Source organism: Oreochromis niloticus, linkage group LG8 (genome assembly GCF_001858045.2).
Source record: "Oreochromis niloticus isolate F11D_XX linkage group LG8, O_niloticus_UMD_NMBU, whole genome shotgun sequence".
Taxonomy (NCBI): domain Eukaryota; kingdom Metazoa; phylum Chordata; class Actinopteri; order Cichliformes; family Cichlidae; genus Oreochromis; species Oreochromis niloticus.
In genome coordinates, this window is record NC_031973.2 from 19,055,295 (window position 1) to 19,077,485 (window position 22,191).

General features: G+C 41.3%; 2 protein-coding genes across 6 annotated transcripts in view; both read right to left on the reverse strand.

Moving 5' to 3' along the window:
* Nucleotides 1-16,359, reverse strand: part of rab11fip3 (RAB11 family interacting protein 3 (class II)) — a 29,233-nt gene extending 12,874 nt beyond the window's left edge. Inside the window, exons 1-4 of one of the 4 annotated variants that reach the window (XM_005448247.4) lie at nt 13,379-16,359; nt 6,851-6,944; nt 3,639-3,715; nt 97-269 (exon numbers count right to left, since the gene is read on the reverse strand). In XM_005448247.4, coding sequence (XP_005448304.1) covers nt 97-269; nt 3,639-3,715; nt 6,851-6,944; nt 13,379-14,971 — 1,937 coding nt within the window. In that variant the 5' untranslated portion in view covers nt 14,972-16,359. Of the gene's footprint in view, nt 1-96; nt 270-995; nt 1,189-3,638; nt 3,716-6,850; nt 6,945-13,378 lie in introns of those variants that run through there. The other 3 variants (XM_003438606.5, XM_025909716.1, XM_019362728.2) reach the window with 3 other exon arrangements.
* Nucleotides 16,360-17,141: 782 nt separating this feature from the next.
* Nucleotides 17,142-21,818, reverse strand: decr2 (2,4-dienoyl CoA reductase 2, peroxisomal). Of its 2 annotated transcripts, none has more exons than XM_003438454.4 (10): nt 21,671-21,818; nt 21,051-21,160; nt 20,897-20,965; nt 19,742-19,793; nt 19,521-19,656; nt 19,000-19,124; nt 18,713-18,806; nt 18,528-18,632; nt 17,648-17,836; nt 17,142-17,455 (listed from the first exon to the last, which is right to left on the reverse strand). In XM_003438454.4, the coding sequence occupies exons 2-10, from the start codon at nt 21,149-21,151 to the stop codon at nt 17,421-17,423; spliced, it is 906 nt and encodes a 301-aa protein (XP_003438502.1). In that variant the 5' UTR covers nt 21,152-21,160; nt 21,671-21,818; the 3' UTR covers nt 17,142-17,420. The 2 variants fall into 2 exon arrangements, with proteins under 2 accessions (XP_003438502.1, XP_005448303.1); XM_005448246.3 differs by having other exon boundaries at nt 17,569-17,836.
* Between the last annotated feature and the right edge of the window lie 373 nt (nt 21,819-22,191).

Below are 22,191 nucleotides of genomic sequence, written 5' to 3' on the forward strand. Positions count from 1 at the left end.
TTCTCAGCCTTGAACAAACACACAAGTTATTTATTTATCTTTTTCCAGGAAATAAAGGCATAGCAGCCAACACTGACATGAAATTTATATACCAACCTGTTGCTGCCATCTTCAGGGTCGTGTAGCGTGGCCTCGATGCCGCTGTCCGTCTCCACATCCTCGTGCATCTCAGGAGGTACGAGGGCCCCCGTGTCCTCATCAGTGAAGGTCTCGCACTCACTGTAAGTGCTCTCGGAGCCCAGGTATGCACTGTCTGTCACCTCATTTTGCTGCAGTCACAAAAACAGAATAAGGTTGCATTACAGGAAAGCACTCAGGCGGTAAACTTCCACATCCATCACAATTTTGATAATTTACTGAAGTACTAGCTAGGCATATTTATGGGTGGAATTTAATATGCGCAAATATTATTTTAGTTGGCGAATGAAAGTATTAACATGGAGCAAACACTGCCCCACTGCACCAATACAAAGTACTCACAGTGCCCTACACATTTTTTTATGATTATGAATTTAAATGAGACTAAACACCATGGTGGTTTCCATTTTCAGGATCTTCAGAATATTCATAAATGCATTTGGTTGTTTTGGGGAAGATAAATAAGATTGTCAAATAAACAACAACTGACACACACAAACTACAGCTGTCGACAAGGCAGTCATTTCAAAGATGAGCTAATCTTGAATCTTCAGGTCTAGCCAGCAGGTACCGATGCCAATTAAAGCAGCGAGCGAATACATCTCAGCGCATAAACAGACTTCAGAGACAGTTTTTTGTGCTTCTGACGGCAGTTCCAAGCAAAACCTGCTGCATCAACACCTCTAAGCAACAAGTTCAAACAAAATGCTTCGCAAACAACAAATACCAATTGCTTAAAACTGATACACGCCAGAAAATAAACATCTGAAGTCATCAGCAACCAGAGACTCATCAGGTATCAGAGCTGTGAAGCGATAATAAGGCAAAGGTGTGTCATGTTGGAAAATTTAACATACCAGTCTACATGGAGTGTCAGAAGATGAGGGACCCTGAGGGGTATCCACCATGCCAAAAACCATTTTTTCCTGCCCAGGCTCACTCACGGAAAAGCTGGCCTGCCATAAGAGCCCGCTAATAACTCCTACTATTCCTTCCTCACCTTCACTCTCAGAGAGAGTGAAGAGAGCATTAGGGAAAGGAAAAAAAAAATAATACTGTTGCAACTCGTTCAGCTTCACTGGGTGGTCAGAGGGGTGGAGACAGTGACAAAGTCCAAAGAGCAACAGAAGTCGGCTGTAATGCTCAATCAGCTGCTAACAGAGCTGATTGTGTGACATTTTCACTCAGAACAGTTAAGATAAATTTAATCTTTCCTGGCTCGCCCCTCAAAACTTCACTTATTGCCACAGTGTTAAAGTTTAAATGATCACGCCACGTTGTGCATGTCTAAGACTGTACAGCGAATGAGGTCTCCAACCACCTACATTAAACAGTCTGTGTGCAAACACTGAGGGGGCAGTGTTTGCAGTGTTTAACAAAGTTTCAGCTCAACAACACCTGTCATTGTCACTGTGAAGCAATTAAAGCTGAGGTGGAAATGTGAACATCAGCAAGGGCAGAAATTATTCAATAAAGGAAAAATGTGGTGGACTGGGTGTTGCATTTCTCTCTCATGCCAGGCTCGAGCTGAACAGCCTCACCTTGCCTGTTTTGAAAGCAAACAGGGACAGAACAGCACGGCCATTGACAGAGAGCGAGAGCAAGGGGAACTTTTTCCTGCCAGAAACTCGAGGAAAAAACAAGGCCATGGCCACAGGTGTGGCGTCTCCTTCAAACATTCACAGAATAAACCCCGGGGCTCTGCTTATGGGTTCCAATAACTTGCAGCCAAAGCGGCTGGGATATTTTAAGTAGAAAAAACATTATAGATAATTGCATCAAGGATAAAAACAAGGAACCAAAGTCTAAAGAGAATAAAACAAAACAGTTAACACTGCGTGGACTGCTACAGCCAGGGTATATTCACCTCGGTGATGATCATTTACAGTTATTTTCAAATAGCTGCATCTGTTGGTAGCAATTAATTAGTAAGTAATTAGGTAGTAAGTAATTCAAATGGCTATGTAGGAAAATAATAAAAATATTTCACCCATAAACATCCAAGGAATCAACAGATATGGAAGCTGAACGCATAAACAAGACAAAAACACTGAGAAATAATACAATTCATAACAGGCTTTGTGTCTGTTTAAAAAAAAAAAAAAAAAAAAAAAAGTACTTTGAAGCTTGATAAGACTTCTGTTGGAAATCTATGTCATAACTAATGTAGCAACCAGAAACTCCTCTTATCCTTACACTGCAACCTTTTACTCAAGTTGTTCTGGTATATGTCGACCCGTGTAGTTGCATTTCTCAGGATGTGCACATCAGGTTTAGAGGAGGTTGTGGTGTGGGATTAAAATGTGGTTCTGGTTATGGCTTAAGTCACAATGTAGACCTGATACAGAAGTATAATTCACATGCAAGTATGTCATCTACCCAGTTTTTGTGCACTCATTTCCTTAAAGAATATAACAAGTTGCTTTCTTAACTACAATAAAAGCTTTCCAACAAGTGTGAATCCATCTAGACTCACAGATGGCCAGACAATAAAACACTGCTCCCACCAGCAGTATCTCTTATCTTTTCCCCCCTCTCTCTGCAAACATGTAGAGCCCTCACTTCCTTCCCTTTGACTGGCTGGCATTTCTTGTAGTCTATAGAGAAGTGTCACGTCTACGAAAAGCAAGACCTCATCTGAAAATAAACCTTAAGCAACTCAGGTGAAAACCAAGCTTTTGAGAGGCTTCACATGTAAAGCCCTTACTGTGCAGAGCAACTTGTCAACCTGGTGGATTCCTTTAATGCATTTAAATTTAGTTTGTAACAAGGCCATGACTGTAATTTTAAGCCTCAGCTGTCAATCGAGTGAAGCTTTATAACAGTTATTGTGCTCAAATTAGATTTATTAGCCAAAACAAAAAGTACACAAAGATCAATTCTGTTTTTATTATTTTTTTAATGTCCTAGTATTTTGGAAGAATGCTTAAATATTAATTCAATCAGTCTCTCACATAGGTGACTGCACTTCTACACAACATCAAGAGAGGGCGCCGATACCATGCATTGTGAAGCCACTAAAACAACAGTCATCCTCCAGCACAGCTCGAGGCACACATAATAGCAGAAACCTTTCAATTCTGCAGAGGCCAGCAAAATGGGTCGTTAAATATACAAGTTTCATACACGAGAGAAGAGAGGAATTCTAGATATGCTGACCACAACAGTAAAAAAAAAAAAAAAGTCTCCAGAGACATGAAAACAAACTCACATTCCAGCTAATTCAATATTTGTCAAAGAATACTCAAAAGCCTTGCCTGCCAGATGCTATTTAGTGTCAGCCAAACCAGGGTGTTCAACCCGTGGAGCATTCATAGAGCGGTAATGATAGCTCTGCAAGCCACTCGGTGAATTACAGTGGGAAGAGTGAGAGTGCACAGGGAGTTCAGCCTGCAAGCTTCACACTGTGCTGCTGCATGCACCACCAGGAACTGACAGCACAACAGCTGGACCGCATGCACAAGTTGAGAGCGACTAAGCCTCCCTGTATGGCTCCTCACCTCATCGTACTCCTCTTGACAGCCGACAGCTCCATCCCCTGGACTGTAGTTTACACTGTAGAGCTGTGGCTCCGGGCCTGCAGATGTGACAGGAGGAAGACAGGTTTAATGTGTACAGAACAAACAAAGCCAAACAGAAAAGAAGGCTCAACAAACACGAGACTGGCCTTTACAGTACAATGTCCATGAGCAAGCAGAGAGCCAGGATGCAGGATTATGTCTCTGCAGGTGTACGAAACAACTGAAGGAAAATATAATCAAAGAAAAAAAAAAAAAAAAAAGACATTATACTAAATACCTGCAAGTGTGCAGGTAAATTATCACCAAGGGATTCAGGTGTTTATGTAACATATGTTGTGCACAATTTGGGATTAAAATTGAAGAGCCTGTCAGCATTTGTTTTCGTTTCCCCTTAAATGCACAGCACGATAGCAAAACTGCATTTATTTAATCTATTCATGCCTTACTTTGGTTTTTATTAAATGTCAGTCTTCAGTTTAGATTAACATTTTCTTTTTTTTTTTTTTTAAACCATGAAACCTGTTTTTCCCTACAGTGGTAAAAAGAACAAACCTCTATTTAATTAAATTATTAGCCTCAATTTGCAAATGAGTAAAAGTGACACCGTTAACAAAGATTGATTTTAAATGTTGACTTTTAGAGGGGGAAGAAAAACAGTTGTGTTGACTTAAGCATTTTAATCAGCACATTTCAGAGTCTACACCTGAGCTGCCCTACTTGTATATTTACAGTCAGCAATCTAAGAGTAATGTGACAGCAAACATTATGTAACTTTTACAGACATTTGAGGGGCTACAGAATGTCAAGCGACTGGTACAATAAAACTGTAAAAAGGGCAAGAAGCAACCATATCCACTTTATATTTGTCAATAAAAGCCTCCACTGAAAGCACCAACAGTGCAACCTGAGACGGACCAACGACAGTCCCATCAGCCATTGCGGCTCCCGTATCTAGTAAACAGAGGAGTGAACAGCGCCCTGCTGGGAGAATAGAACACAAACAGTGTCCTGGCAGTAGACCCAAGAGTTTTTATGCAACCCTTTGCTCTTGGAGACTCGTAGACATTGCAGGCTATTGAAGCGAAAGGAGTGCACAAAGAATGGGCCTGAGAAGCTGGCTGCCCACCTGCAGTCTCTTGGCATCATGTAAAAATTTCAGAGCACAAATACTTCTAGGCAATGTTTTGTTGTTCCAGACATGCCACAGCCACTATGGGGTACAAGGCATTTCCATAGCCTGCAGACTTCCCTTTATTAAAAAAGGTACAATTTTCAGTGAGGAGTGATCCAAAAATGAGGTGGAAACAAAAGAAAGTTGAGTGAAGCTTATGATGAACGTATACTCCAGGCTGGGACCCGAGGGAGCAGATTTTGGCCTCTGTTTACAACAAGAGGAGGTCACTGCTGGGGTAATGAATACGACATGGATGCAGTGGCTCTAAATAGGAATAGTTTAGCTGAAAAGTGACAAGCACACTGGGATTTTGTTAGCAGTGTGTGAGCAACTTGGGAAGTTAGATCTTCACACACCAATGAGAAACTTTCTCCTAGGAGGAAAAAACAGATTCATTAACCACAGAGCTAGACGCACCTAAAGTAATCGAGAGGCAGTAAGGGAAACACAGGACAATACTAGTGGCCAGTTTCAACAATATCATCCTTGTTCCTTGAATATGGTATGTGCACTAATCAAACAAAACACCAAAACAAACCAGAACGACTCTGCTCAAATGACAGGAGCACAAAAACTGCCTATTAAACCAGTTACTTGAGATTGCTTGAGCTGTGAAATAAGAGCATCTAGTAAGAAAATGTACACAAAAGCAGAGTTTACTTTGAGATATTTATCATTGGATGCAAATATAGGCAGTATCTGTTCTTTCTTTATGTGTTCACCACTCTACTCTGCATCAACAGTAGTGACTAGAGGGAGAAAAATAAGGGGAAAACTGAGAGGACAGGGCAGAGAGAGAGAAGACTGTAAATAATTAAGATGAACAGGACGCTCTGCCCAAACCTCATCTCTCGCTCTGCCACTCCCGCTCTGAAACCTCACCAGTCAGCCCATGTGTCTGTGCATCTAACACTTTCCAGTGCATGACTTATTAATGGTTTGAGAAACTGGATATGTGCAACCTAGAAAGCCTTGGGAATGAGTTCTTCAAATCAATAGGCCGGGCAGATTGAGGCATCAGTTTCACTGCTGCAATGACATCACCACACACCCAGCACTCTCTGAAGCAATTTCACTTTGAATTGATGTCCACTTATGAGCAAATGTGAACGTTAATTCAATATTTGGATAAGATTTGATTTTGATGTTATAACAAACCCACGAAGAGAGGATTAGGAGTTGTGTCTGATCTGAATGAGAAACTAAAGGATGCAAGATGCCATCTCTAATGATGTGTGCCCAAGTATGAAGCAGGTTTTAAAGTGGAACAGGACGGACATAAGTGTGCTTAAAGGAAGAACTGAATTAATAAGAGTATAAAAGAATTTGGGAAAATCTTTCTTTCCATCATCTCTGTTGAGCAACAGATGTGACCAGGATGTGACAATAATATTTACAGCTTGGATAAATCAAAGAGATGGAGCCAGTTGCTGAAAGGTGAAGCTGTCCATGCCCAGATAAATATAGTTTGGGATTTCAGACAAAGCATAAATATACAGTACTGCGCAAATGTTTTTAGGCACCCCTCACTTCTTTACATTCTGCTAGGAAAATTGAACTCTATTCTTCTAAATCAAGTCTCTTAGGAGATTCTTATTGTAAGTTTTACTACTACTCACACCTTAAATAGTTGTCCAGCCTTTTTGGAGGACATTCAAAGAACTTCTTTTGTTTTGTTCACTGCCACACTGCTTCAACAATGTTGAGGTTTGGGATTGGGCTTTTTCTTTCTTTTTTCGGGGGGGGGGGCTTTTTTAATGCTTGAATAATTCATAGATTATTGTTAAGTGGCTTCACACATACACACAAAATAAATAAACCCTGACACAATGGTCAGGTCAGACTGGACTGAAATTGACAAGTCTGGCTCTTTGGAAACAAAATGTAAAGAAATGGGGGGGGGGGAGGGGTGGCTCAAGAGATTTTGTACCACAAGTGTCTGAAACAAACAGACCAAGTGGGTCCTAAGGAACAAGTCTACAAGGAAAACAATAAAAGGAGATGCGTGATGACTCACCTCCATTGCTAATGGCAGAGATTCCACGGTGGAAATCTTCAAAGCTGATGACACCGAGCCCACTTGGATCCAAAAACTTGGTCAGATCCTTCACCTAAAGAAGGACACAAACAAGAAAGATTTCACTACACTGACATCATAAAAGCTCTTTCATAAACCTACCATTTGTTCAGCATGGATGCTTCAGGGAGATGTAATGACTGACATAAGGGGAAGTTTTCCACAAAGAACGACAAACTACTTAGCTGCAATGTTTGCATACTGACTTCAGTGGGAAAAGCACACTGCATTCAAAATAACAGGGCAGTATTTTTGCTGTGGGCTTCATAAAACTGTTAAGAAGTCATACTCAGGATCATTCAACTCATATGACAGTTTAACAGCACAATTACACAAGCTCCATTTTTGATTACAGGAGCAGAAAGTCGCCAATAAAACACTTTAGAGCTTGAGAAGAAAAATCGACTATTGCAGATGTAAAGAGTTTCACTTTATTGAATTCTGGACAAGTTTATAAGGATGTTAGCTTTATAGCTTTTTTTTTTTTTTTTTTATCTTTTTAATTTACCAAGAGGACTGTTTGGATAGGCTATCTGGCTTCCAAAGATTTAACTTGGGAACTAGCTATCAGCAAAATTATCTCACCCTCTGAGCATAAAATGTCACAGAAAAAAAAAAAAAAAAGACTAACACATGATTACAGCATACTTTTAAGCATGTAACAGAATTAGAGCAGCTGGGTGGGAGCACCAGCGACATGTGAGGTTTCTGTGGTTTGGGATCACTTCTTCTTTAAGAACATCAGCACAGAGTGTGAACATGTTAAAGGGTTTGCCGTTCTCTGCGTGGCGTCTCTGGAACACTTTTTATATCAGTTACACATAAAAATAACTTGATCTTCTTAGCAATACTGAGCTCCTTCTAAAGAGGCTGAGAAGGTTGAAACTACTCATAAACTGACTCTGTCAAGCCTGTGGCTTATGATCTGGGTTTGATGAATTAAATCCAGCTGTACTGGGTGAGAGAGGGGGAGTGAGTGGTATCGCTAAATAAGAGTTCATGCAGCAATGTTAAGTTCAACATGCAACATTAAGCAAGCATCCAGCTCATCCAGCAAGCATGTCTGCTATGGTAAAGCCTTTTTCTTACAGCAGACTTGATACGCTCGCCATTTTCTAGGTTTAAAAGAGCACAGATAAAGACAGAGTTTTCTAGTATTGAATTCTAGCAACTAGGAATCGTTAGGTTTTTCCCCCTTACGTTAATCGAAAAAAAAAAGGAAAAAAAAAGGTTCTTTTTATGGTAAATGGACTGATTCTTATATAGCGCTTTTCTACTCTCCCGGAGTACTCAAAGCGTTCTATATAACATGCCTCATTCACCCATTCACACCCACTCGTACAAGCACTTCTATACGCAAGTGCAAACTAACCTGCATTCACACGCATTCACACTCGATGAACGCATCGGAGGGCAATTTGGGGTTAGTATCTTGCCCAAGGATACATGACATGCAGACTGGGGAAGCCAAGGATCGAACCACCGACCTTCCGATCAGTAGCTGAGCTGCTCTACCACCTGAGCCACAGCCACCCACTTTATCCGTGCCTCTTTGGTACTCATGCACTAAAAAGTTTTTAGACAATAACAACAAAAAACAGAAGGATAGATTATCAACTTCCCAGGCAAATCATGCGTGATTAAATGCTCTGTTCAAACAAGACAAACATGCAAAGGCTACTACAGCTCGCTTCTAAAATAAACAAAAACTACATCCAGCACAAACTGCTGGGTATAGCCAGCATAACACATGTGTGCTACAACTATGCACAGTCACATGAAAGCAGGGACAATCCTCACTGAATACAGCAAAGTATTTTTTGTCTGAAATGCTGATCAATAGTAGGACCTCAAGTAACTTCTATGCGCTACAACAGCTAAAATGCTAACATTGACGCTTCAAAATGTGGAATCCAAAACCTGAGGCATCACAGTGGCTTTGTCCATGTTTTTTTCCTGTCTTAAATGCACAAAGTACCTACAATGCATGAGATTAACTTTCCCATCTCTACAGCATAAATAACCAGCCTGCTGCTTTTAGGTTCCATAGGTTATTACTCCTTTCATAAGGGTGAACTTGTTTTATAACTTCATCCATTTACATTGTATTTAGGCTTAAAATTACACATTTTACAGGAGTGTCTGCTTTAACTGACAGAAAGGCTGTAGGCTGTAATGCCTGTCTGCTGGTTGTTGTAACAGACCATGCAAAAACACAAAAACACTCCTTTGATGATAGAAGTTCTAGCATTTTATTTGCATGCAAAATTAGAAGTTATCTGAATTACCTGATAACTTGACACTCCACCCACTTTCGAACATTTCTAACTAAACAAAATGAGACGGTGACAGCTGTACTGTAAAAACTTCAAAACACAACCACAAAACAGTAAGTGATTTCATGTATGAAAGTCGATAAAAAAAAAAAAAAAAATGAAAAAAAAAAGTGCTTTAGGTCAGCGTAAGGTGTTTTACTGAAGCTTTTTCCACGTCACAACATCACAGCTGAGAGGAAACAGTTTTATTCCACGCAGCTCTTCACAAACACCTCTTTCTGGGCAAGGCGAGAAAACTGAGGTGTGAGCGGGGAGTTAACGAGCATCAGTGGTTTCAGTGACGTTTTTTTGCACGTCTGATATAAAAAGCAAAGAACAGCTTTTGGGTATTGTTTCTGTGGCATTAGAAGAAAAAAAAAAAAAAAAAAAAAAAAAAAAAAAATTCACCACTGAGCCGAGTAGGATACGCTACTGTAAAAACCTCCAGTGCCAAAGCTCCCAGATCAGTTTTAAGCTACTATCCTGTGGAAACTGTCCATGGCCTACATTTCAGCTGTTAAGTCTGTACAGCAGTGCCAGGCCCCTCAGGTCTTGTTAGTGGAGCCTGCTGGCTATTCCTAGGTCTAACCTAAAAACTGAAAGGTGAATGTGATTTCATTTTTGCATCAACCTATTAACTGGGCAAAGAAATCAGATTATCCTCTTCTAAGAGTCACATAACTTTTATCATTGTCCTCGTTTTGACTGTTGCTGTGTTCTCTATATGACCTGTTTTACCATTTTAAGCCTGATACAACAACATATTATGCAATAACATAGTTTATTTCTATGGAACAAAATATGTCAGCATTTCATACAACTTAACAAATCTATTTAATACAAAATCTCTATGAAAAGTCATTTCTTTAAACACTTATTTTCCAGAAAGATTTTGTATTAAATAGATTTAAGCACTTCTCATGTTTATTTGTGTCTGTGTTAATCCTGTCTTCAGTTTCTAAAAGGTACCTTACATTTTTAGCTTTTACAGTGTCTTTTTTTTTTAGACAGATGAACAGCCCTGAGACCCAGCGGAAAGACTGAGATAAAAAGTCAGATGCAGCTCGACAGTTCCACTGCTCAGCGGAGCAAAGCACTGTGGTTTTTCTCTTTCCTCCATTTGTGTCTAATCAGTGCCGGGGCACGCCTGACCGCCTCCACACAGACCACTTTTGTGCATAACCCCGTGGAGAAGAATACCCTTTGGTGAGAGTGTTTCCTAAAGGGGATTTCGCAATAGTCAGTTGCCAAACGAAACTTTGATAGCCATAATCATAAGTTTGGCAGGTTTGGATGAAAATAAATAAGTAGTCTTTGTAAATAAAACACAGATGAAAACAAAAGGGAACTAAAGAGAGGGGATGTTTCAGGGCTTGGGGCATTCCACTGAGGATTAGAGGGGTGGTGCATAACAGCAGTGGGTGATGGGAGGGAGGCTGACCAAAGTAGGTTTGGTGATGTCGACTCAGAAGAGAGTCCCAACCTCAATGAAGTTCAGTGTGGCTTTTGTGCAGAATCAGGGTCAAAACCAGAGAGTGAGTGGGAGTTAGAAAAGTCTTTTCAATAGCTCAATACTAAGACCTGCCAGACAGGACATTTATTTTTAATTTTTTTATATAGTCAAAAAGGTTTCATAGAGTGGATTCACTACTGCAGAGAGACATTTGCTGCTCAGTGTTCCCCCTCCATATTTTCATGTTATTCGCAATACACTGCATTTGTGTGCGATTATGGTCGGTATCACATCCTGGAATAATTCTAGAGGAAACATTTGCATGCTTAGCATACGAATGCCATCTGAACATTCATGCAAATGTCTTATGAATACCTTCCTGCTGTTTATCAGGTGTCGGGGGTATTTGCAAAGAGGAACCCAAGTTACAGTCCCAGCTGCCAGCTAAACTATGACATAACAAACATGACATGATGAGCTTATCATAAATTCTCAATGGGCATTTTTTTTAATGGATCTGTGTTACTTTTTGCCTTGTGGTTTTCGAACCAACATATTAAAACACTTGTGTTACCACCATGGCCCAGTTCATAATTTCCCCATTTGGACTCGGTCAGGCATAGAGCTTATTCAAACTGCTTTTATCTCCAGATAGCTGAAATACAAGGACATATCAGGGTAAGGCTTAGTCAAATACTAAAAGCACATTTATATGTGGTACGTACTGATATGAGAGGAGAAAAACACTTTTAACACTCAGCAAAGAAACAATTATAAAGTGAATATGTTTGCCTTGTTGAAGCAGAGCTGACTTTTCTACAGATCCTTGTGTGAGCTAATGAATGATAAACTCACCTAAAGGTAACATGCTTAAAACATTCCACAAATTCTATAGATAAGTCTGTCTGCTGACTGCTCGACAACTCTAAATGAAAAAAATAAGGTCAGAAATAACAAGCACGCCTAAACTTTTGTCTCCCTGGGCTCAGGAAAGGACAGAAATCTGAGAGGAGCCTCCTCTGAGGGCACATTTAGCTCATGGAGCTCTTGCAAACCACATATCGGATAGCTAACACAATGAAAACAAACAAAAACAAAAAAGTAATCAAACTGCACAATCTGGTTAGCACCTTTTGGCAGGAAATGACAGTAAAGCAGATCACACCTCTGGGAAAAAAGAAAAAAAAAAAAAACAAACAAAAAACTCTAAGTGTCATAGATGTGTCAACTTTAGCACTCTCTCAATCAGCAGGTGCAACTTATTTTAATCACACCAAACATGAGACATTCTGCTCCTGTGTCACTCAAAACAAGGTCATCAGCGGCTGGTGAACTGCACCCAAAGTACGAAGTCCCTCTGACTCAGGAAAATACATTTAAATCTTAATCCTTCACAATTCCCCGCCTGGAGAGCTGCAGATACCTATGGCTAGACACGGGACAGAGCGGTGGCAATAGCGGTGCTTTGAACTGAGAAAGAAGGGATTAAAAAGCATTAGTGAGCAAGCATCACGTTTTGTGTGTGTTTGTGTGTGTGTGTGTGTGTGTGTGTGTGTGTGTGTGTGTGTGTAGTACCAATCCTCAACCAAAGGTTCACAGTGTTAAAAACAAGCTGGTTAAAGTAGCGGAAATTAACTTGTTGCCCAAATCTGGTCAACACAGGCTGTGGGAGGGAGTTGGTGGTTTTCCTTTCTGCCAGGACATAGAGAAGCATCCAAGATGTGGCATCAGCTGTCTGATACAGGGCAAAATAATCGGTTTTTGTGCTTGATCATTATTTTTTGACCTACATCTTTTGAGCTGACTATTTTCATGCTGATATCCTGAAGTACAAATATATACATATCAAAAAATTAACTGCTAAAGAAGATCATGTTAAAATTCTAATATTAACGTATACTCACTTAGGTGCTCTTGACAGAGAGGCCTATTTTTGTGGAAATAAAACTAAATACCTGATGTAAAGGGGAAGATAACATCAAACCAGTGAGGCTAATGGGTACAGAGAGACACAGCAGCAATACCACAAGGGGTAATCCCCTAACCACAGAGCATACAAATAGAGAAGTGAGTGTTCTGTCATTTGACATATGGAGTTTCAGGCCTGACATAACTCATTACAGACAGCATGTTTAACAGATTTATCTGGGCAGAGAGAGAAAAACAAATCCTGGCCTTTCAACACTCACTGAAGATAGATGACAAACTAATCCAGGCATGGTTTTCATAATAAGTTGCACTTTCAGTATTGTCTATTACACTAAGTGTTGGAAACTGCAGAGAAACATACCAGCATCTCAGCAGGGGTTAAGTTACCACTCCATTACGTGACATGGTAATATAACCCGAGCCAGCTTTCATCTCTGTATGAAGGTTTTAAGCATTCACGCAAAAACCTATCAGAGAAATGACCACATTTTGCCATTTGACTTGCTTTACTCCTAATAATAAATCTGAAATAGATCTGGATCATACACATTCTAAAACACAGACATGAGACCGTCTTCAGTAGATGGATTTTAATTGATTTAATTACCAGTGTTTTACAGGAAGCACTCCAAGTTCCTGCTAAAAATCAATACTAAAGATTTTACATATATGGAGCGGTTTATTGTGTTACACTGAATCTTACCCAACATACGGTACAAAGAAGCTGCCTGCTCAAAAATGGAAGGACTAAAGGAAAACGACGCTTCTCACCTGATCGGCCCCATAGGCGGCGGCGAACTCCATGAACTCCTCAATGCGGACGAACCCATCACCATCTTGGTCTAAAGCATCGAACACAGCTTTCAGAGGGGAGACATCTTCCTCCCCCGCGCTCACAGATGAGACCATCGGCAGTGAGTCATCTACCACCATGTTGGAGAGGGAGATCGTCTCCACGGCCTGCTCACTAGTCCATTCAGGCTCAGAAGAAGTTGTATTTAAATCCTGAACTGAAAAATCAAAAGAGGCCGCTTCGTCACAGACTGAACCCTGGAGCTGTGTAGTGTCGGCCAGCCTCTCCTCAGCTGCTGGACTGCTTTCATTCCGCACACCCTCCTGGGGTTTCAAGTCCCAAGATTCGTCATCGTGGACCTCTTCAACAGTCAAGCACGGATCCAAAGCCATTGCCTCATTCCCCTGATTTTTTACTTCAGAACAGATTTTTTCTTCCATCAAATCCTTAGGCGCGTTTTCCACAGAGGAACTCTGACTGCTGAGATCACCCTGGATGATGGCATCTTCAGCCAGAGGCAGTGTCAGTGATGAAGGTTCGTTTAATAAACCCAGAGCAAGCAGGTCATTCTCACCTTGTTGCTCCCAAGTAAGATTTCTAATAACAGCAGCTTCTTCATGTACCACTTCTGACTCCTCTGGTGATACATCTAATGGAGTTCCTGTGTAGATAACAGAGGCAGCACTGGCAGGCCACAGGCTTAGGCTGCTGTCAAAATCTGGAACGTCTAAATCCAACAAAGGCACAGATCCTTCAAAACACTCCAGCGGTGTGCTGTGTGTGTTATGAAAGAGGCAGTTCTCAGGTAAACCTTGTAGGGTAGCGCTACTGGTTACAGGCAGATCGGTCACTTGATCAGGGAATAAACCTTTGTCTCCAATTTCAGGTGACAAAGTCTCCCTGCTCTGTAAGGGAGGGAGGTCGGCCTGCTCCTTACATGGCACCTTTACCAGCTCCTCACTGACACCCTGTGGGTTTAACTTGCCTGAAGACTCTGAGCTGGGAGCAGAATGTTCATTTGAGAGATCTACTAGCAAAAATGGATCCCCTGTATCGGTCTTCACTGGAGATGATGGCACGCTGAGGGTTATTAGCGCAACCTGACTACTAAGGACTTCTAAGTCCTCCAGAGGGGAATCCCGTTTAAGAGTCAGCTCCTTTTGGGCAGAGTTTTTTCCAATCACATCAGCAAAGTTGGGAGAAAATAGCCAGGACAATGTGCAGTCAATTTCATCAAGTCCCTCTGTTTTTTCTGTGCAAGACAAATCCTTAATGTGAGTACTGTGGAGAAAGGTTTGGGAGATAGTGGTGTGGTCTCCCTCAAATTGCAAATCTCCAAAAGAAAGATTTGAGACATTCAGGTGGTTGTCTACTAAATCCTTTTCCTTCTGACTCTGTTGGGATATGTTGTCCTGGTCGCCATTCCTGAAGTCCAAACCCGTCTGTTCACTCTTGTTTTGACAGGGCACACCTGCATTGTCTGAATCCAGTGTTTCAAATCCAAGAGGAAATGGCTGCTCTGGCTCCCACTGCGTGTGCCCCAAAGGGCCAGACACAACTGTCGGCTCCATTTATGCTGGCTGTTCGCCTTTGGAAACCTATGAAAGCTGCTGATTTGTATCTGTTTATTTATTTTTATCTCACTACTGTCAAGATCCAGTCCTTCAATTTTAATGCCATGCTTCTATATGGCACAGCACATCTCTAGTGAAATTATGAGTCAAGTGTGGAGAGCTCCCACAAGCACTCTCCACCTATATCATTTAAAAGATGCTATCAGATATTGTGATTTTACGATGTATAAACTACAATAGTTTTAAGAACATATGCAGGTTTAGAAAAAAAACGCCTAAGACTCAGCCTCTATTTCTGTCTTTAAATTCAGTGGCTGCCACCCACATCTCGAGAACAGCATTACCTAAATCTAGAAATCATGCTGATTTCCTGGCCTTACTGAATATGGTGCTGATGGAAATGCGTCTGGACTCACTATATCCCTTTCTGCCATGGCAGGTCCGCTCCTGGTAGTTGTCAGATGTTCCAGCTTCAGCATGCTTCACTTGCGGCCTGAAAGTTGCTCAACGACGTCTCGAAACTGAACCGACAAGCACACGACTTTACAGCATCTCTGACAGCGAGATGATATGAAACACTAGAGTTACGAATTAACGCGTTAGGTCAAGAGTGTTTGTCAACATTAGCCTTATTAGCCGATTATCTAATCTTATCAATCGCCTCGGAGGGAAGCGACGTAAGCAGCGTTACTCGAAGCTGAATTAACACCAAGCTGTAAAACGTTAACGCCAAATCTGTGGTTGCAAAGCGGCTTCCCACATGTGTCACCGACCGTCTTTCCTTCTAATGAATTTAAGCCAGCAACTACTGTTAACTCCTCCTTCGAGCATCCCACTTCTCCCGTGCCATTGGTCGGGGAAGCTGCTAACAGGCTTGCTAACGAAATTAGCCTATTAGCTGGCTAACACACCAAAAAACCCCTCAAGCTTAACTCTCGTCCTCTCTTGATAAAACAATACCAAAATGTTAGCTTCTGGGTTCAAAAGGTAATTACGTGAAGTGTCGTCCTCTTCGCAGTAAAATATCACTGCCTAATTTTGATGCCGTTTTCCAGCGGCGGTCCACCTGTGTCCCTCAGAAGCCAGGCCAGACGGGTGACGAGACGAAACCGTTTTCTTTCCCTCCTCAAATCCCTCCGCTGTCCTCAAAAGCACACCTGCGCCAGCGTCCCCCGCTGATGACCACAGTGAAACCAACAGGGTGTCAAATGAGGCCAAGAAACTCCATCGTTTTGGCAGTCAGGCCACCGATGTTGATTACAGACGCCGAAAGCTCTCGCATCAGCATCAGCAGTGCCCCATCCTCCTCCTCCTCCAGCCGCATACACACCACTGACGTTTCACGCACGCGTACTAAACACCCCGCAGTATCACTGGCATCATGAGCAGCCACCAACTGGGATTTATTTTTCTGTCTTCTCTTTGCTTGGAAAACCCACAGCCAATTTTCAAAACACTGGTCCGCACTCATGTTTATTTACACAGAGGTCAAAGTTAAGGTTCAGCAGAGGAGCTTCCACATGATACAGAGATCAGAGTGCCGTGATCAGCGAGAGTCAGCAGGCTGCACGGTTGTCTGGGTAAAACAAATATTCCTCATACAACATATTAACCCATATAATTATGTTTATAAATTACAAACGATTGTGGAGAATTGTTTATTGGATGTAAAGTAATGTTTTGGCGCCCCCATCTGACTCTCAGCGGTACTGTGAATACCTCATCTAGCTGGTCGTTAAATTTGTGAATCGGTGTGCACATTCACGCACACACACTAATAATTGCTGGTATGGTGCATTTGTCAGGCCTTGATGAAGACTTTAAGTCACTACACATTGGTCAGTTTTAAAAACATTAATATTTAAAAAAAACTTACTAAATAGAGTGCTTCAGAAACTCTTTCCCCACCTACTGACCTTGTGTTCACTCTTGCGATGGGCACCTGTTGGATAAGCCTTTAGAGCCATGTAGGACTTTTCAAAATAAAAAAATAAAAAATAAAAATTGTATGAGCATCATTTTTTCCCCTTGAATCAGCCATGAAGACCCAAACTTAAACAGTTGTAACTTAAAATTAAAAGTTTGCTCCGTGCTGCAGGCACAATCTGTTTCACAGGGTGAAACGGTTACCTGATTTTTGACTACAAATACAAACAGCACCCTTAGATAGAAGGCAAATATTTTATTTAACATGATTTCATTAAATGCACACTTACACACAGCAGTGGAATGGAGAGAAAAAAAAAAGTTGGTCATTTGTAATAAAGTATTTTTTTTTATTTCTGAGACTGTAAACTACTATAGTACAGCAAATATAGTACATTAGTGTTCAACTCCATGAGTTTCAATACTGACTTAAGGCACCAGTGGATTACATAAACTACAAATACTGTACACGTAGCATTTCAGTACTACAGATGGCTGCAATATTTCTTTGTTTCAGCAATTACTTGTCTCTTTTCTGTTCAGCTGACCAATAACCTGAAAGACAATAACATACACATCAATTATTACAGGTTTCACTGCATTCCTGCAACATAAAACAGCACAATCACATTCCTAGTTGTACTCTCTCTTCACCTCCTCCCACACACCTGGGGAGGGGGGGAAGGCATCAGGAGGAGGAAAGGAGAGCCCCCGTTCAGAGTTTAGCAGATTTAGAGGAAGCTATACCCAACAGCATGGAGAAATCGTTGGCTGAGGTCAGCCAGGCCCCGCCATCCGCCACCAGGATGGCTCCAGTCGTGTAAGACGACGCCCGGCTGGCCAGGAAGAGAGCGCAGTGGGCCATTTCTGTCTTGTTGCCAGCTCGCTGCAAAGGAATGGACTGGAAAGCACCAGCAGCTTCCCCTCTAGGACCACCTGAAAGTTTTAAGAAGAAACGAGCATCCTCAGATGATGTAAGCTACACTTATACACCATGGTTACAGTATTTTTATGTTTGTGTTGACCCAACAGCCCTCAGGTGACCTCAAGAGCTCATGCTTTTAAATAATTTTGTAAAGATTGATATCGTCATCATCATCATCATCATCATCATCATGTAGTGATTTTTTTAAAGAATTCTAAGATAAAATATGTTATAAAAATGTGCCTGAATATGCTTTACCTAATTAGCAATTTCTGACACTTCCCAGAATTCCTTTAACTGGATACAGCAAATATAGCATTGCACCATAATAAACATCATACTCCCTTAACTAAAAATTTAATTTATCATGCTGGTGCACATGATTTACAGAGTGTTTCTAGCCAAATGAAATTCTTCAGGGCTTTTAATCTGAAGTACCCATAAGAATCAATGCTGTAGATTTAACACTGTAGAGGCAGCTCATCCCAAAGAGTGACTTTGTACAAAAACCATTTCTGCAGTGGAAAATGGACAAAATCAGGAATAAATGCTCGTTTCTAGCAGAAGCCTGCATCAAATATACGCATGCTATCCTCTGCAGTGGCAACAGTATCAGTGTTTTGCCTGAAGTTGTTTTAGACTTTATAAGATCAAATGTAGATCCCTTAAACTGACGGATCATTATTTCAGCTCAGTGTTTACCCAGCCTGCGGTAGCCCTCTGTCCCAGAGATAGGACCTGGAGCCACAGCATTGACTCTCACTCCACTGGGCCCCCACTCCACAGCCAGGTGCTTGGTCATGGCATCTGGGTACAAGAGAGACAGCATAGAGATATTAGATTTGGATTTTAATATCACTACACAACACAAACACAAAAACTCTCACCATTTGCCGCTTTGGCAGAGCCAGCGTGCACCTGCAGGGCCTGTCCTCTGTATCCAAGCGTTGCAGAAATGTTGACTACGCTGCCACCATGATCCTGAGTGAATCATAATGCAATAAGTAATTTAATGTGCACTGCCCTCTTCTGGTGACTAGCACGTATCGCAGGAAAACAATCTTATTGAAGGCTTTGATGTTCCAGCAGATAAAGCATTATCAACAACTGCATTTGTGGCTCTTTAAGCAGAGCTCAGAAACACTGCATCACACAAACAGAACGAGCGCCATACCTTGAACCACTTCTCATAAACCACCTTGCTGGTGTTGAATGTACCCAAAGTGTCTATATCCAGAACGGTCTTGAAGGCATTGAAGGAGAGTGCGGTAGCAGGGCAGAGGAAGTTCCCAGCAGCATCTGTGATTGAAACCAGCACAGTAATTATGACAACTCCAAGGCAAAGAATTCTGCAGTGCCTAATTGCTGACATAAAGATCAGTTTGCACAGATGACCTGGATCTAACACTTAATCATGCTGCAGTGATGCAACAGGGTAAAAATACAAGATAAAGAGATAAAGTATCAGGAAGGTTGATGATTAAACCAAAACCTTTCACACTTGACCTTTGAACAGAGTACATTTGCACTTATTTTGGCTTAAAAAAAAAAAAAAAAAAAAAAAATATCATTCGGACATTCAGTGGTCAGATTGCAAAGGTAAGGAATTGTTTGTGGCAGGGTGCCCCCCCTTCTTTTTTTCATAAGATGCATGAGATATATAAAGCTCTTCTTTGTGCACGAGGCATCACATACTGTTAACAAGGATGTCCACACGGCCAAACTCTTTCAGGGTCTCATCCACAGCAGCCATGATGCTGTCGGGCTGCCTCACGTCGATACACAGTGGAAGACAGCGCCGCCCTGACACAGCTGACAGCTTTTTAGCAGCCTAGGGATAAATATTCATTAACACTGGCGTCTTGGTGTTATATAATGGATCTTCTATGATTGTGGAAACAGTAGGAAGAGGGAACCTCATTGAGCTTGTCTAAGTTCCTGCTGGCAATCACTGTGTCACAGCCATGCCTGGAAGACAGAGAAAATGTATAACACTGCAGAGAGAACACATGCTGCATTGTGCCGATCAGAATAGGAAAAGATCATCAATCCATAAATAAAAAAGGTAGATATGAGGCAGGTAGGATATTTCTGGGTTCATGACTCCATTAGTTTCGACGTCTAGCCAACATCACTGTATCAAACGGCACCCAGCCATGACAGAGGCTCCACCTTGCTTTACAAATGAGTGTAGACACTCCTGACCTTCTACTCAATTGACAGGTGGAACCAAAATTGTCAAATTTGGATTCATCACTCCATCAGACCTGTTGCACCTGATTTTCAGATTAGTTCTTGTGTTATTAGGAATACCTTGGCATTTTCACCCAGTTGCCCTTCTTTATAAATGGTTTCTTGACAGCCACCCCTTCACTGAAACCACTGAACCTTCCACTGAGGCTAAACAGTAGAAGAATGAACTGAAGGGTCATCTCTCTGGTCCTTTGTCAGTTCTTTGCTGGATTTTTAGATACCGTTCATTTGCTGTAGACAGGGTTTTCATCTACCACTTCATCCTTTATCCTTCAGTTACTCAAATTTTTTGAGGACATACTGCACATCATGCTGAGATGTGCCAATTTTTCAGCTAATAATAAAAGGAAATGGGAACATATCATGTTTTTTTGCACAGGCTGCTAGTAAGGCTATACAATTTAAAGTTGCTTCTTTGCCAAGTTGTACATTATGTATAGACAACTTTCATTGCTTTAGTTTGAATCATTCAAGCAAAAAACAAAAAAACAAAAATCACTACCTTTGGTTAGTGTTAAGTGGCTTAAACACTTAAAAACATCCTTCAGAAAATGGTCTGGTGCAAGGAGTGGACTGAAAATGAGTGAGACAGGAGCCAATGTCCAAAGAAACCCTTTCAAAGACCTCCAGAAAGCCTGGAGAACTGTGATTAGACTAAACTAAGCAAAATATAACAAATTGAGGGGTTGCTCGAGACCTCTGCACATTACCGTACACAGATCAATAATAACAATGTTGTCGGAGTTCAATGTGATATTTTACTGACATTACTGCAACAGGTTTGGCTGTTACAGAGATGAGCAGGCATATCTTCTCACCTCATGAAGATTTCAGCTATGCGCAGACCGATTCCAGATCCTCCACCTGTGATAAAAGCAACCTGGTCTCTGTAAAATACAGTACACCCCATGTAACGGTCAGGAAAGAGACTAAATCACACGTGCTGATGGAAACACATATTTTCATGCTTACTTCAGTAAATCCGGACTGTAGATGTAAGTGTATGAAGTCAGACAGTCATCCGTGCCAACATCTTCAGGCAGCAACTCTGCCTTTCTTTTCGACTCTGCCATGCTGATTGTCTGTAAGATAAACAGCGAAAAGAAATACAAAATAAAAACAAATAAGATTTTTTTTTTTTTTTTTAAATTGGGACTGTCATGTATTCAAACGGGTTTTCTCCAGTATGACGCTCTTATTTTGAAATCTTTCCATGCTCTTGCAGAGTGCAGAGACTTTAATGCTAGTTAGCAGCATATTCAAACACACGTTTGTGTAATTCCTGGCAAGGTGAGAGGTCATACTAGAAGAAAACTGCATTGCCAAAGCGGAACAGTGAAAATTGTGAAGCAGTTTATGGTCACTAAAAAACGTTTTTATTAAGATACTGTCATTTAAAAAACATAAACAAAAAACGGCAAGTCAAGGACTTGCAAAATAACATGCCTCACTCAAAACAGTGGTCTACCTCTGCCCCAGAGTACTGTGAGCTGTTCGTCTCTTTAAAATAGAGTTTACTATTGTTGTTGTTTTTGCCAACACCTTTAATTAACAGTATGGCTCCGTGTACTTGCAGCACTTTGTCGTGTTACCTGAAGAAGACGGCGAGCTGGTTAGTAGCGCTGACAGAACAACAGTCCAAGGCCTCTGTGCTGAACACGAAACACTAACACACAACCAGGCCCACCTGTATCTGCACTTATAGTTCACTCATTAGCACTTTTTTCTGGTAGGAACGATTTGTACCTTGGACGTTTACTTTTCGTCCTTTAGTGGTGCATTGTGGGCAATGAAGTCCGACAAGGGTGCATTCAAGACAACGAATACAACCCGGTTGAAACATGTTAAAAACGGCAGACAGAGGGAATATATGTATGAATATACAAATAAAGCAAAGTTAAAATTCAAAAGCTGCTGTGGGTCCTAAACTTTAGAGGTCGAGGATGGTTTGATTCAGACGGCACCATCCTCTGGAGGCAGTCTCCTCCCCAGCAAAGGAAAACCCTGTTATTATTCTGCTGCTCGTCTACAATCGCCATCATCTTCTAGGATGGCACCAGCGAGGGTCTGCACCTGTAAACCAACCCTGAATTAAACGATCGAGGGTTTACGG

What these genes read in the sequence shown, in the direction of transcription:
- decr2 (XM_003438454.4), bottom strand. Translation starts at nt 21,151, where the DNA reads ATGGCAGAGTCGAAAAGAAAGGCAGAGTTGCTGCCTGAAGATGTTGGC. An exon ending in ACTTAGACAAGCTCAATGAG is followed by an intron (nt 19,657 to 19,741) that starts GTTCCCTCTTCC and finishes ATTTATCCCTAG; the next exon opens with GCTGCTAAAAAGCTGTCAGC. An exon ending in TGTGGACATCCTTGTTAACA is followed by an intron (nt 19,125 to 19,520) that starts GTATGTGATGCC and finishes TTTCAATCACAG; the next exon opens with ATGCTGCTGGGAACTTCCTC.